The 16,846-nt window shown below is 35.9% G+C and overlaps 1 protein-coding gene across 1 annotated transcript in view; it reads right to left on the bottom strand.

Annotated features, from left to right (window-relative positions):
* Positions 1-16,846, bottom strand: part of LOC126755681 (terminal nucleotidyltransferase 5C) — a 313,932-nt gene that overhangs the window by 280,831 nt on the left and 16,255 nt on the right. The window contains exon 2 of the mRNA XM_050468420.1: positions 10,314-13,117. Coding sequence (XP_050324377.1) covers positions 10,314-11,849 — 1,536 coding nt within the window. The 5' untranslated portion in view covers positions 11,850-13,117. The remainder of the gene's footprint in view (positions 1-10,313; positions 13,118-16,846) is intronic.

The following is a 16,846-nucleotide window of genomic DNA, read 5'->3' as shown; positions in this document are numbered from 1 at the left end:
TTAGAGCCAATTTAAAAAAAGGTAGATTTTGTTTATTTTTTTAATTAAAATTAAATCTTATCTCATTTGCGTTTCTGGCAAAAATATTTACCTCTTCTTCATAAATAATACAGCGACTTTTTGTATTTTATGGGCAACATATAATTTAAATAATCACATGCTTTCATTTTTATTTAATAACACGCCATTGGAATAGAAACGTGTGCAGCTTTTTGTTATTATTTATTTGGATTTTTAGCCATTGATAAAGGTAAATAACTGTTACCTTTTCACTTAGAAAAAATACACTAAAAGTGCTAATTTCCGCTTGACATGGAATCTACAGTCAAGCACAGATATAATTAACCTTACTCGTACGTTTACAGTGGCGGTTCCAACTTGTATCAATAAAAAAGCTGTTTCTAAAGCTTCCGCTCGGTGGCGCTCTGTTGCAACTTTTGCAATTTTTTAAGTTTTTCTTTGAAAATATTAAGTTGTTACACTTGTTAATGATACTGAGATAAATGCATTGTTAATAACGGGTAATCCAAGTAGAGTTACTTTTTTTAATAGCCTTCTTTTGACAGATCACGTGTACCCTGTCAAGCTGACATGTTGTTTTTATTCAATATGATAAGTTCCAAGAAGATTCGACGTTTTCGAGTCAAATTTTGTTCAGCGATGAGAGCCATTTGGTTTGTGAACCGATGGAATTATCGGTCTATATTTCTTCAAAAACGTTGCCGTTGAGAACGTTATCGTTCCATGATAACCGAATATTTGATGACAGAAATTGAAACAAGTGATCTCGGCGACATTTGGTTTCAACAAGACGGCACCACTTCCCACGCATCGCACAATTTATTGTGAGAACACTTCGGTGAGAAGATAATTTCATGTTTTGGGCCGATCGATTGGCTACCTGTGATATCAGACCGTTAGACTTTTTCCTGTGGGGATATGTAAAGACTAAAGTCCATGCGGACAATCTCGCTTCGATTCAGGCCTTGAAGCAAAACATCGCCTGTGTCATTCGCCATTTACCAGTCGAAATGCTCGAACGAGTCATCGAATATTGGACTCAATGGATCGACCATCCGAGACGTAACGGCGGTTAACATATGAAAGAGATAATTATCCCAAAAAATTCAAAAACGTTCTTTCGAATGATAATTAATATTCCGTATTAAATTTGAAATTTCAGTGCTTTTTTCTTTAAAAAAGTAGTGAACCTTCAAATGGATCAAGATTTTTAAGTGAAAAAAGCAAGTTTTTAGGAAAATGTAGCTTTTTTAGCGAAAACGTTTGAAAAAAATCGAGGTACATACTTTTGATTTCACGAAATACGTAGAAACCTGTTATTGCGATAGAAATGTGATAGAAATAAATTATACACAGATTAAGTTATTTGCCACCATTTCAGTCAATTAATTTATAGTAACATACGGCAACGTTTATCAAGAAAGCACAAATCATTTTTAATGCCCATAATACGAAATACATTCACAATATAATACTTATACAGGGTGGCGCACGAATCGTGCTACAAATACCAAACCGTAATAACTTTCTTTCTGTGTAAGTAAGCGACTTACTTTGTTTTTATTTGGCAGTTTATTATTTGCATTAAAGAAAAATTAATGCTTGGGAGACCAAAAAGAGGTTTGGATAGTGTAGCGGTCCATGCTTTGCAGTCTGTCATTTCCGTCCAAAAGGAATTCAGACGGGTTTTGGCTGCACTCCCCCGCGTAGATGGACCATTATGAAGTTAGTGAACATGTTTACCGAATCTAGAAGTATCGCAAGAAGACCGTGTCATCGAGATCTGTATATTCGTGTTCAAGAAACAATCGGGGCTGTTGCATCATCAATTCAGGCAAATCCAAGAGTTTCGAATTGCAACTTGGAGTTAGCAAACGGTCATTACAATGATCTTGATGATGATATTGATCTAAACGGCAATGTAAATAAGCGAAATTGCCGTATATGGAGTGAATCAAATCATCATCTCCCCTTAAACAAGGTGTATTGTTACTCTTTGAAGAAAAGGAAAGTAACTGTCAATGGACATCGTTATTTTAAAGATGTTGAGTGAGCTTTTTTGAAAACAAATAATTATCAAAAAACTACACTTTCCGCTGACCCCAAAGTCACCTAACCTGACTGCACGAGACTTTTTTATGGCTTTATGTTCAACAAAAGGTGTACAAAACAAAACGGAGAAATCTGACTGAATTGAAATCAAACTAATTGAGACAATCCCTTTAAACAGGGATTTCAATATTTTTTTAACATTTTGATTATAGCCATTACACCCCGAAAAAAAATATTTCATCAGAGACCAAAAAAATTTAAAGCCAGTGTTGCCAGATGACAGTTGGAACAATATATGAAAATTAAATATTTATTATTTTTTTTTAATAATTTTTAAACATTGTAAAGTTAGAAATGTATTTGATGCAATACCAAAAATATTTAAAGCCAGTGTTGCCAGATGACAGTTGGAACAAAATATGAAAATAAAATATTAATTGATGTTTTAATAATTTTTAAACATTGTGAAGTTAAAAATGTATTTGATGCAATACCAAAAATATTTAAAGCCAGTGTTGCCAGATGACAGTTGGAAAAAATTATGAAAATAAAATATTGTTTATTGTTTTAATAATTTTTTAACATTGTGAAGTTAGAAATCTATTGGATACAATACCAAAAATATTTAAAGCCAGTGTTGCCAGATGACAGTTGGAACAATATATGAAAATAAAATATTGTTTATTTTTAAATATTCTTTTAAATATTTTTTAAACATTGTGAAGGTAAAATTATACATATTTGATTCGAGGCCAAATATAATCAATGTCAGTGTTGCCAGATGACAGTTGGAAAAAATTATGAAAATAAAATTGTTTATTTTAAATATTTTTTAGAAATTGTAAAGTTAGAAATATATTTGATTCGAAGCCAAAAATAATCAAAGTCAGTGCTGCCAAAATTTATGAAAACAAATATTTGATTTTTGCGATTTCAAAGTTATGAAAATAAAATATCATCGCCTCTTTTTATCTCAAATAAAGTTATGAAATTTAATTAATTTCAACAAAATTTTTCAAGATCACTGACAATTGAAAAAATATTTGCCAAATATTGCATAAGGCAACTCAAAAGGTTGATATTATTTACCAAATAAAAATATGTACATATCTATTCGTCAATAACAGTCTGTATTTCTTGAAAACAACAACAACTTTCGAAAACATGTTTTCACTGATAAAGTGGGACACCTATCAAGTGATGAAATATTGAGACAAATCGCAAATTGGAAGGTTACTTTCTAATATTATTTATTATTGTATAGTTTCTAGTTGTTGTTGTTATAAAGTGTTTTGTTCTCCTGTTTGATAGTAAATATGCGAAGTTTTTTTTTTATTTTTATTAACTTTTATTCAAGGAGACTTTATCAAGTAATCTTGTAGGAAAGCAGGGTTCTTTAATAGAAATATTTTTCGACCTTGTGCTAATTATTAAGCCTGAAAATTTTGAAAATTTGAATTCGTTTAACTGTAGTTCGTTGTAAAACATATATTCAACAAGGTGGGAGAAATACTGAGAGCAATTTGACAACACACATCACTGAGAACGTTATAGATATCTTTCTCTTTGAGTGCGAAAAATTTAAATTTCCCCAAAAGCTATTAACACAAGTCAAAAGACTGGACGATTCCCGCGCATTTCCGAAAGGGTAACTCATATTCGCTTCGAAACAAAAGAATTTGGCTTGCGGGCTGGTCTCAGCGCACATTTAAATAATAATACTTTGTAAATTTCAAATCAAATCATAAACTAGTCTACAGCGATTTTTTTCAACACTTCAAATGTGGCGACAATACTCTAAAAATGTATATATGTACAAGTCAATATATGTAGATATGTACGTATGTATTTATGCTTGTGTATTTATGTATATTAAGAATTCAGCTTATCGTGAGTAAACAATAATAAGACCTTGAGAAGATTTTTGTTGTTATATTTTTCGATTTCGTAGCAATGTCTAGATAAATTATATTGATTATCGCCGATTTATGCTAATGAAATCTTAGTTATTAAAACCGAAAGTGGTTTGATTAGCAACAGACTGACTTGAACGTCTTCAGCACGTCTTGGTTGGAACATAAACGAGTTAGGGAAGCGCTGGCAAATGAATGTTGCGGCAAGAATAACAGTAATAAAAAAACAGTTAAAAGGAAAACAAAAAAAAATGAAAATATTGAAGAAAAATCTAAATATCTAAACTAAAAAAAAATAACAAAAATATGTACATAAATAAAAAAATTCAAATTCAAAAAAAAGAAATCGGTCAATTTGTATGGCAGCTATATGCTATAATTATCCGATCAGAATAATTTCTTGGAAAACTGTACCAGTATCTGAAAGAACAACTCATGCCAAGTTTGGTAAAAATATCTCGTCAAATAAAAAAGTTTTCCATACCGATTCGTGCAGTTTGTATGGCAGCTATATGCTATAGTGATCCGATCTGAACAATTTCTTGGGAGATTGCACCTTTGCTTTAGGAAATAATTCCATATCAAATTTCTTAAAGATATATCGTCAAATAAAAAAGTTTTCCATACAAGCACTTCAAACCGATCGTACAGTTTGTATGGCAGCTATACGCTATAGTGATCCGATCTGAACAATTTCTTAGGATATTGCATTATGGTCTTATACAATAACCCAAGTCAAATTTTGTGAAGATATCTCGTCAAATAAGAAAGTTTTCCATATAAGGACTTGAGTTAGATCGGTCAGTTTATATGGCAGCTATATGCTATAGTAGTCCGATATCAGCGATTCCGACAAATACAAAGCTTTTTGGGCATTGGAGGACGTGGGCAAAATTAAAGGTCGATATCTCAAAAACGAAATGACTAGTTTGCATACATAACGGGAGCGCTAAGAACCACGCCAACGGGTGCACTAGAATGGTTACTCAAGCTACCACCAGTCGACATTGCAGGGGAAAGCTCTGCAGCAAAATCAACTGCCAGATTGGCGGCGTCAGGTGCATTTTCTACAATAAAGGTGTTGTTAAATAACAATAAATCACATAACCTCACACTTCATTTGGGAAGGCAGTATTCAAATTAAACTAAAAGAGGGTGGATGGCGTAGGAGTATGCGACTCGCTAGCGGAACTTACCTCATCTATACAGACGGATCAAAAATGGCTAATTGAATGGAAGCCGAAGTCTATTGCACGGAGCTGGAACTCAGTTGACCCTTCAAGCTTCCCGAATACTGCAATATCTTTCAGATCCAAGATCTTTTGGGTCAGAAAATCGGCTGCGATAGCTAACAACGCTGGAGACAACATAAAGAACATCAATATATACATATGTCAATAACCAGGCAGCAATTATCTTCTAATCTTTAGAAGCAGGGATGTAGCGGCAGCCGGGATGCATATGCTTATATGCTGGGTTCCAGGCCACAAACGAATACCGGGAGACGAAATAGCTGATGAGATTGCCAACCGACTGGCTACCGAACCAGTATAAGAAATAAGGTAGTCAGTAAAAACTATATGCAATAAAGCTTCCGAAAGGCCTAACAGATGGTTTATGGCGAGATGGAACATCTTAAGGATATGCAGAATCGCCAAGATCATGCAAAAAAGACGCATGCTTTTTACTCACAGGGTCTCGAAAGGGCTACAGAACGCTTGTTGGGCTAATGACTGGTCACAAGCCACTTCACTTGCATCACTTGCGACACAGATAGGTAATAAGTAACGACAAAATATGGAAAAGGTGAAGGAAAGTTGGTATATGCGAACCGTTGATGCAACTTCTATGCTTTTATATAGCACTATTTAATATAGTAATAAAATTTGATATCAAGTCCATTAAATTTTTCAAAAAGTGTGTGTATAAATTGGACAGCGACGAGTAGATGATTCGGAGCGGTGTTTGATACGTAATAAACCCGAACTTTTGCGACGATATATGACAATGGATAAAATATGGCGCCATCATTTTACTTCGAAGCTCAATCGACAGCTATCCGAGTGGGCTGTATACGATGAACCCGTTCCAAAGCGTGGAAAAGCGCAACAGGCGGGTGTCAAAGGTTTGGCGGCTGTATTTTAAGATGCGTATGGAATAGTTATTATTGACTATCTTGAAAAAAGAAGGAGCAATAGTCGCTATTACCATATATAGCGTTATTGGACCGTTTGAAGGACGAAATCCTGGAAAAACGGCAGCATTTGAATAAAACGAAATTGCTGTGTCACCAAGACAATACAGAAAACAATCATAAGTCATTGAAAACGATGGCAAAAATACATCAATTGGGATTCGCACTGCTTCCGCATGCCCCATCTTCTTTACATTCTGACAGAAAAGCACCCGAAAAAATGGATGCGGTATCATTGGGAATGTTGGCAAAATGAAAGATTTTATTAAAAACCACAAGCCTGCGAGTGGTACAAAGCCTTCAAAGACGATCGAAAGATCGTTGAAGTCATGCCTCTTTCTGGGCGACCTTCGAACTCTTTAACAGATGAAAATATTAAAAAAAGGTCAAGGGTGTGGTGCTTGCAAATAGTCAGGCAAATGTTAGAGAGAGATGGCAAGGGAGCTCGACATCTCTCACGAGTCCTTTCGAATGATATGAAAAGCGTTCTTCTTCGAACCGTCTCGATAATGTTGATTTTTTCAATAAAAGTACCGTAAACAGGTATCTTTCGACATGCTTGATTGTGCGAATTCCGATCCCACATTCATGGAAAGCATTATAACTGCCGCTGAGACATGGGTTTATGAGTTTGACATGCAAACAAGTCAACAATCATCGGAATCAAGGTGATGCTCATTGTTTTTTTCGATATTCGTGGTTTGGTGCATCATGAATTTGTTCCGGAGGGACAGACGGTCAATAAGAAGTTCTATTTGGCCACATTTAGGCGTTTGCGTGAGAACATCAGTCGAAAACGGCCGGATCGTGGAAGAACGATTTTACACGATGATAATGCACCATCGCATCGAGCCACGTTTGTGACAGAATTTAAAGCCAAAAAAGCAATGAATAGCATCGATCAACTATCGTATTCACCAGATTTGGCTTCGTGTGATTTTTTCTTCTTCCTCAAACTTAAATTGCCGCTCCGTGGAACACGTCTTCAGGCAATCGAAGAGATAAATCAAAATTCGCTGAAGGAGCTGAAGGCCATCTAAAAGGTGCTTATGAGTAGTGTTTCGAGGACTGGAAAAATCGTTGGCAGAAGTGTATTACATCTGATGGGGACAGCTTTGAAGACGCCAAAATAAATATTGATGAAAATCTAAATGATTTGCGTTTTATTTACAATTTCCGGGTACTTTTTTGTCACAATGCATATTAAATTATAAAAAAAAATTTAATATAAAAATATGTTTAAAATATAAAAATAATATATTTTTAAAATATACTAGGTATTTTTTTTATTATAATTTTTTTAACTTTACATTTTGCCATCACAGCTAGTGCTTTTCCTATCGCACACTCATTCATAAATTACAAAGCCGAACCCCAAATCGCAATTTATAAAAAATGAAAGTTGTTTGCATTTTTTTTTTTTAATTTTATTTTTTTTTATTATTTTCAAATAAACTTTTCGTGGTCAAGCATTTAAATAACAGTGCTTAGCAGCAATTTATTTACATACACATATTTCTAGTTGTAGACGACTGGTAAAAAATGGGATTCGGCGCAAAAAAAAACTAAACAAAATTTAAAAAATTAAAAAAAAAGTAGCGAAAAAATCACTGTTAGACGAGTTTGCATACAATTTGCGCTATTAATTATCATGGAAACGTTTGACGTGCGCAAACTAAGCCTCACGTCATGACTCCCTTTCAGACAAACATATCTACCACACATGCAAACATAATCACATCCACCAAAACTTGTATACAAGTATGTACATATGTATGTATTTGTGGGCGATGTTGTTGAACCGCCTTGAAACCTGTTGCGAAATATCGCACTATACAAATTGCGCTTCAAATTTGCGTAAATGTCCATACATATTTATAAGCATAACCATGCGTGCATATATACATACATAAATGTGTATGTAATAACGCATAATATTTGCATACTTGTAGGAGACTGAGAGGTCATGAACTTTAGCGGCAGAAAAAAATTAAGTTCATGATGAAAAGGAAGTACAATGCTAGATGAGGCCATAAGGATGCTCGCCAAAGGCTGTCAAAGCTGTAGAGATGTGAAAACTCTAGCCACTGAGCACTCGATAATCAATAAATTTATATAGCAACTTTAACTGCTACCTTAAGCTCCGGAGTGCGCAGCCTCCTTCAGAGAAGTGGCCGTCCACACAGATAGCAGGGCGGCGACCTTGAACTCATTAACAGTGCATTTAAGGTGGATCAGGGAGTGCCTAACTTCGGTACATGCGCTGTCACAAAATCCTTTTGGCACAAGATCAATCGCAAGAGACCTAGTGATCTCTTTGTCCTCAATAAGGCTAGCCTCTACCTAGTTATGGGGCTTTTAGCAGGTCATTGCCCTATTGGTGTCCATGCTGTAAGGCTGGGAATCTTACCAAACGACATCTACAGAAGCTGTATGGAAGAAGTTGGGGTGGAAACAACTCAATGGCAGTGGAGACTGCCACCAAAAGCAAGCGCCTTCACTTCTACTGGGTGCCTGGTCACAAAACAATCTATGGCAATGAGATTCAGTGGACGAGATCGCCAAGGGTAGTGTATGGCTGTCATCCAAAAACGTGAACGACATGATGCATTCATGCAACATTGAAAGGAAATTCAAAACGCGGTGTAAAGAAAAACTGCAAAAGTAGTGTGCAAAGCGGCATCTCAGAAATACACAAAGTTTCTCTCTTTATAGAAGAGAAGGTTGAAACATGATAGGGATTATCAGTGGCCACAGGCTGGACTGACAGATCGAAATGACTTTAGGAAATGTCAAGAGCATGGCACCAAGAAGACCATGGAGCATCTTTTGTGCGCTTATCTAACCTTAGCAAGGCAAAGCTTCAAGCTTTTGAGGATCCCACGGTATGAGATAATTGAAGTGGTATTGTTGGTGAGGTCGCAAAACCTATTGAAATTCACGTCAAGCGTAGGCATCCTGAAAGATGACTACTCGTCATGAATTACGTAACGGTACTCCATCTCGTATCGCTAAAGACCAGATCTGGTCTATCTGTGGCTCATTAGCCTAACAGACTAACCCAACCTAACCTTGCATTTAAATATGCGGAAAGTATCAATTCATATGAACCCCGTTGAGCTTTTTTTGAACACTCGAAACGATACATCAAAACAAAAAAAATATTTTTTACATAACCACACTTTTCTTCGATCAAAGATAACATAAGATCCACATGGTAGATGAACAAAGAACTGACCTATCAGTATCCAAAGCATTCGAAAATATGAAATCTAAACGAACCCTTACTTATGTCTGAGTAGGGACTCTCAACACAACAATTTACTCCGAAACTCTGTCAGAATGTTTCAAGATGTTTGAACAACAACTTTGGATTATGATATAACGGTATTAACTAAGGTTAGATCCTCTTATTAGGAAGTACTCATATTACTAGAACGTAACCAGATCCAAATCCTATGGGATTCACGACAAAAAGGTCAATTGAAAAAGGACATAAATTCAAATTGCAGCTTGCTTGACCAAGATCGCGTCAGCGGTATTAATAATAATTCTGGAATCTAAAATACCACTTATATATACATATTATATCCCCTGGAGGGATATTCGCAGCTAAATTGAAAGAACTCCAAAATCTTTATTTATTTTGGTGATCATTTCACGTGCGACCAAAGATCTAACATAGTTCTATCATTTAGCGAGTTGATACACATCTCCAAAGGGAAATCAAGACTACTATAACGGACAATATTATCAGCCTTAAAATCCAACTCAGAATCACTCTTGCCAGCAGGTTTGAATTGAGTAGGCAATTGAAAAGTAAAGTCCTCTCTCGACGAACAAAGACCAAGATCATCTGATGAAGCGGCCTTGGGAGTGTTCGTGAGAAAGGTTTTGCGGAAGATTAATAATCCTTTGCGCATTGGCAACGGCGAGTAATGCAGTCGATGGAACGATGAGCTGTACGAGATATACAATGACATTTATATATTTATAGAATATTATACGTTTTGGTACAGAGATCGGGATTTAAGAACTATTCCGTCTATCAGAAATTGTAAACTCATATGAAAATAATATAATTTCCATATATGTATGTATAATTATAACTGTAATTACATGCCAACACTCACCTGCATTAATGGATATGTCTGACGTCCTTTCCCCAGTCGTTCGATGAGCACTATTTTCTCGGTATCTGTAAGAACACATTCGATATTCGACGAAGCAAGCATTGGACGGGTTGGTTGGACAATTGGCACGAAATCCTTATTGCGTTCGGCAAACATGCGATCAAACGAAGAGCGACGATCGCTCAACGAACGTTGATAGCGGTTAGCTTTACCACTATTACCGCTGGGATTACGCCAATTTTCAACAGATGCCACAGAATTGCGCCCGCTACCACCTGTCTCTTCGGCGGCACATTCACCCATATACGATTTGGATTTACGATATTGACGCGAACTATTCGAATATGAGGACATATTTGAATTAGAGCCTTGTTGTTGTTGCACTTGTACTTTCACTTTGTTGCACTTTTCACAGGGCACCATTAGGGCGGCTGTCAATAAGTCACTGGCACTTGGTTTTTTAGCACTTTGTTGTTGCTGCTGTTTTTGTTTTAGCTGTTGTTGTTGATGTTGTTGTGGACGTGAGTATTTGCGTGGCCAATCGTTGGAACGCACCGACTCGGTATCGGTTATGTCGCGATAATCATCATCGTCATCGGTCATAATGCTAGGCGTATTGGAATTCTGTGTAGGATATTTGTTGTTTTTAATTGTGTTGTTGTTATCATTGCTATTGTAGTTGCTGTAGTGATGATTGGTGCTGAAAATGATGCTGTTACGCTTCTCAACACGCTTCCAATTAGTCTTGTTGTTGTTTTTGCTATTCGTAAACACTTTGCCATTTTGACTTTTGTTGTTTTTGTTGTTGTTGCTGTTCCGATTATTTTGGCTAACAGCCTGCTTGTCGGTTGCTTGTGGCTTTTGCTTGGCATTGCGTGTTTTCGCATTTTTGTTGTTATTGTAACGATTGCTGTCGCTGTTGTTGTTGTTGTTGTTCTTGCCACTTGTTGCCGCTTTGCTTGGCAACTGGCGTTCTTTCGCAGCGCTCTCAAATTCATTGTCGTTTGCATCGGCGCTGATGCAACTGCCGACCTCTGGCGGCTGCTTGCTGTCAGCATCTGTAGCGGAAACGATTGACGCGCTTGCTGTGATTGTTGTTGTTGTTGACACAGTCTTAATTGTTTTTGTTGTTAATGGGTTGTTGTTGTCGTTATCTTCCTTTACGCCAACATCACCGTTAATGTTGGGGTTGGGGTTGTTGTTGTTTTGCTGGCTGGTATTGTTGTTGTTATTGTAGTTGTCTTCAATTCTATCATTGCTCAGTTTTTCACTGCTTTTGTTGTCACACTTTTTCTGATTTTTGTTTTTGTTGCTCTTCTTTGTGACAATATTTTGCTGTTGTTCGAACTTTTCCTGTTTTTGTTGTTGTGGTTGCTGATTTTGTTGTTGCTGCTGTGCACTACTTATTGGACTCAACGACGCTGTGTTACCGGCACCAACCGTTTGGCGTTGTTGCTTTGTATTCGCTGTTGTTGTTGCCTTTGTCGTTGCTGTACTTGTTGTCGCCAACGTTGCTTTGTTGTTGTTATCTACCATGATTTGTTTTTTCGTAAACGTCTTCCAAACGCACTCATGCACTTAAGCGCGCACAAACCTACAGACACCGTGTCACCCACACACGCGCGATACCGACACGAGCCAACTGCAAAGTTATTGTGCTTTACCCGTTATTGTTGTTGTATTTTTTTCGCAAATTTTGCTATAAATTGCACAAAAACAACTCAGATTTGCTGGAGATAAGTTAATTTGATTTTCGAAAATTTGTAATTGAACTTCGAAAATTCGAACTTGAATTTCGAAACTTTAAATTTTCGAATTTTCGTAAATTTTCAAAACACTACGTGTTTATACACTTTGCATACACTACACTTGTTGTTCGAATGTATTTCGAATTTTCGTATAGCGCACTTTACACTGTTCACAACTTTTCGTCACTGCGTTTAACGCGCGTTCGACTCTTACACCGTATATTTTAAAACTGTGATCTTCAAAAACTTGAAAATTACCGCCGTAGCCGGCTTTTTTTCAGCCACTCATCCGCTCTACTCTCTCAGTTTCTATTTTCACTATACACGGCACACACTGTATGTAGTTATTGTTGGTATGTTGATCAGCTGCTATGGCTGTTGTTTCTGGTGAAATAGTTAGCTGTGGCTAAGTGCTTTGGGTAGCCGCTTTTGGTAGTCAACAAATTGTCGTTATGTGTGAGTCCGTTAGTGTACGGACTGCGCAATTTGCCGCTCACCACACAACGAAAGCTGAATCGTTGTTTTTATTTTTGTTTTTAATACTTTTAATTTATCTTGTGTTTTTACTTTTTATTCGGTGTTGACTTTTTTTAATTTCACTTTCCGCTTTCACCTTTACCGTCTGATCTTGTGTTGACTTTGCGTCTTCTCTACACTTTTAAATGCTCACTCGATCGTTGGTCTCTCTCTCTCCCTCTCTTTTTCACTCGATCTCGAATCTCTACACACATACACTTAAACAAATAATTGAGGTAGGGTAAATTCTACACAGACGAGCTTTTAATTTTTTTACTTTTGTTGTTGCTTTTTTAGTAATAGTGGCTCTTTAGCGAGTTTTGCGTTTTTACATTACTTTTTTTCGGTATTTGTGTATCTTTTTTCGGATTTTATTTTATTTCAACGCATCGACACCAAACACTTTTTAACCTATTTTCGACTTCTTCAGCACAATTGTTGTTGTTTGTTATTAATTTCTTTTACAAACTTTCAATTTTGAGTGTTTGCTCTCTTTTGTTGTTTCTAGCACTACTTCGGCGGTTGAGACGTTATCTTCGCCTGTAAGAAAAAACAAAAAGAATCAGATTAGACATATTTTTGTGAAATATATAACTTGAGTACATACATACATATGTATGTATGTACGTAACAATTATTGGCGCTCTTTGATTGCTGTAATTTCTTTGTTTTGAAATTGTCGCCCAAAACTCGTAGTAAAAAACAATTGTAGTAACTAGAAGTTGCCACTCCAATGGAAGGTACAGTCTATACAAAATTAAAAAACAATATGTACATATGTATATTCATTTACACAAATCTAGAAGTGCAGTTCGGAAAAAATATTTTATGTTGCGATAATTCGAAATACTTTCGAACAACATGTTTGATGTATACAAAGTGTATAAACTCAAAGTGTTTGAAAATTTACGAAAATTTGCGATTTTCAAGTTTCGAGTTCGAACTTTCGAAACTTACGAAAATTCTTGTTAGTTTTACGTCACGAAAATTCTAAATACTTTCGAACCAAAGGTGTAGTGTACACACAGTGCGTAAACACAAAAAGTTTGAAAATTTACGAAAATTTGCGATTTTCAAGTTTCGAGTTCGAACTTTCGAAGATAGCTTCCGAATTTTCGAAATTAAAATCAACTTATTTCCAGAAAATCTGAGTTATTTATGTGCAAAATTTTTTTTTACATATTACGAAAATTCTTGTTGTTAGTTTTACGTCACGAAAATACAACAAATACTTTCGAACCAAAGGTGTAGTGTACACACAGTGCGTAAACACAAAAAGTTTGAAAATTCACGAAAATTCGCAATTTTAAAGTTTCGAAATTTAAGTTCGAATTTTCGCAGTATATTTACGAATTTTCGAAATTCCAATCAACTTATTTACAGCAAGTCTTGGGGTCAAAAATTTGAAAATATTCTATTCAATCATTGTCAAAATATCGGAATCTCTTATGGTTGGTATTTATGTCTTTGAGAATTAGTGAAGCCTATTTTTAAATAATCGTGCCCGTCAAGCACTCACATCCACATTGTATGCCTCTTTTATCTTATCTTATCTTATCATTTCAAGCAGATTTAATTGTTATTCCAAATTAACTTGTTTTTGTTCTTTAATTTCTTGCTACCATACTTGAATTCCCTTAACCACTCTCCCTGTGACTCACCCAACCTACAAAGAGTAAATTGATGTGATCCTGTCACTTCAAACTCAACAGTCCATCAGGTATACATATGTGAATATTCTGAATGAATGAATGAATGTAAGTACCTTATATAAGAAACTACTATTCGAGTAGACTTCGTAGTTTACAACCCATTCAGTAGCAGTTGAAGAGTGCCAAAACGACGCTGGAATTCAGCAATCGGCTCAACTCAATACGTTACAATAGCATTTGCATTTTCTTAGTTATCCCAATCTATTATTTCAGGTTCTGATATAATTTAGGCTGTATGGACCTTCTAATTTTCGATCGTGGCCGCTAATCTCGAAATATTTTGCAGTGACATGCCTCATAAATTGAGGATCGACATTGATTTCTTTTTTTCGTTCACATTTTTCTTCTGCTTGGTGATTATTGCTTAACATTTTTGAGAATATGTTATGATATTGATATGATTAATTTCATAATTATTCGTTTCTTTGTTTATTTTGGTTTCTGTTATCAAGAGGTTTAGGATGAATAAGTGATTGCCTTCCTGCTTCTGATCCTAGTTCCAAGGCTGCTGGTACTGCATCTAGGTTGGCAAAGGCGTGGAATGAGAAGGTTTTGCTCGGTCAACAGAGTCTTGTTCGTAGTGAACAGGCGATACCGCGGCAAGGTGAGGTTCACGATTGGAAGAGATAAGCTACATATATTTTCTCATTTTTTATCATTTGCTTGTGGAGCACCTATGTTCTATCTTGACACTGAGCGAAAATATATTTTTATAATTATTCATCGAATGTTCATTCTAACGATCACTACTTTGAGATCGATATGAACTCAGCTACTTTGATCAGAAAGTCGACCCATGTTTCGCAATAAATGCTTGGGAGTCTTTCATTTCCTTTGGGTTCATAGTTTTGGCTAAATTATCTCATTATCAATGTACAATAGTATCCTCTAATCTTCTCAATGTAGCTAAGTTGACTAGATGGATGCAACATATACATATGTATAACGGGTACTTGGATTACTTAGAGAGCCATGATATATTTGATACCTGAAATTATTGCTCGTGATCTCGGCGACATTTAACTAGAACAAGGCGGTGTCACTTCCCACACATCGCTTCAATCAATTGATTTATTAAGAGAAAACTTCGGAGAGCAGATAAGTTTTGGGCCGATTGATTGGCCACCAAGATCGTGTGATATCACACCGTTAGACTTTTTCCTGGAGTGATATGTAAAGTCCAAAGTCTATGCGGACAATACGACTTCGATTCAGGCCTTGGAGCATTCCTTCGCTAGTAACCAGTCGAAATGGTCGAACGTAGCTGCGGCTAACATTTGAAAGAGATAATTTTCAAAAAGTAAATGTCAAAGAATGTTCTTTCGAACGATAATAAATTTGAAGTTTCTGTGGTTTTTTCTTTAAAAAAGTAGGTTTCCTCGAAATGAATCACCCTTTAAAAGTGACTGAAAGTATAATCATTCGTAATCATTTGACGATCATACAATGCTGTTGTCTGCCGCTGTGTCCGTCCGTCAGCCCGTCAGTTAGTCATACTTTATCGTTGAATTTACAGTCATCAGCAGCTGTCACAATTTTAACTCAAGTTAGCTCTCAACTTATCCATATCTACATACATACATACATACATATGTGAGTATAAATGAAATGCCCCTCTTGTCTTGCGATCCAAACACAGAGTGTTCACTCTCAATTGCTGTCACTTGGTAATTTATCATGCCGACAATACAGCGGCTTAGTCAATGTATATAGAAATATTTATTTATAAAACCGCCTAAGTGAAACAAATAATTAATAAACAAATTGATAATAAATGGCAATTATGTAAAATATATTTTTCTCATTTGCATTGTTGACCAGAGAAGTAACGAACGTGGATTTAGCTACTGTCGCATAGTGTATGTACATAAGTATGTATTATACTTTGAAGGGGAATTTGTAGTAATGGGTTTCCCATTTAGACGTGTGGTGCCTAATTAATTGGATATGGAGGTCTCAAAGTCTGCACAATTCTCAAACAATATTGTCAGATTACCAGAAAATATTCTCATGTGTTTTCTTCATTCCAATTGACAAAACAATTCATATTATCGAACTGAAATCTAACTAAGAACCTTATTATACAAATATAATTGAACCTCTAAACAAACAATTAGTGATAATTTTTTATCGCGAGCAAGTGTTTTTGATTGGTACAAATTATTTAAAGAGGGTCGAGAATGCGTTGACTACGAACCACGTCCAGGACGGCCATCAACATCAACTGACGATCTACACGTCAATAAAATGAAGTAATTGGAGCTTGAGAATCGAGGATTAACAGTCGGAGATCTTACTGGCATCGTTGGAAGGTCATTTGGGCCTAAGAAGTGAAAGCACGTTTGGTGAAAATACAGCGTAGCGTCAACGTCAGTGAAACAATGCTTTTCGACTACCAGGACTGGCGATGAGTTTCGGATATATGTACATATGCTTACGGAAACAGTCAAAGCTGATCAAAAATCAAGGCTATGTTGACAGTTTTCTTCAATTATCGCAGTATGGTGCACTCCGAATTCTTTCCGAATGGCCAAACTGTCAACAAGGAATACTATAT

This window comes from Bactrocera neohumeralis, chromosome 4, assembly GCF_024586455.1.
Source record: "Bactrocera neohumeralis isolate Rockhampton chromosome 4, APGP_CSIRO_Bneo_wtdbg2-racon-allhic-juicebox.fasta_v2, whole genome shotgun sequence".
Taxonomy (NCBI): Eukaryota; Metazoa; Arthropoda; class Insecta; order Diptera; family Tephritidae; genus Bactrocera; species Bactrocera neohumeralis.
Note: the sequence above shows the minus strand (reverse complement) of the source record. Positions and strands in the feature narration are given on the sequence as shown.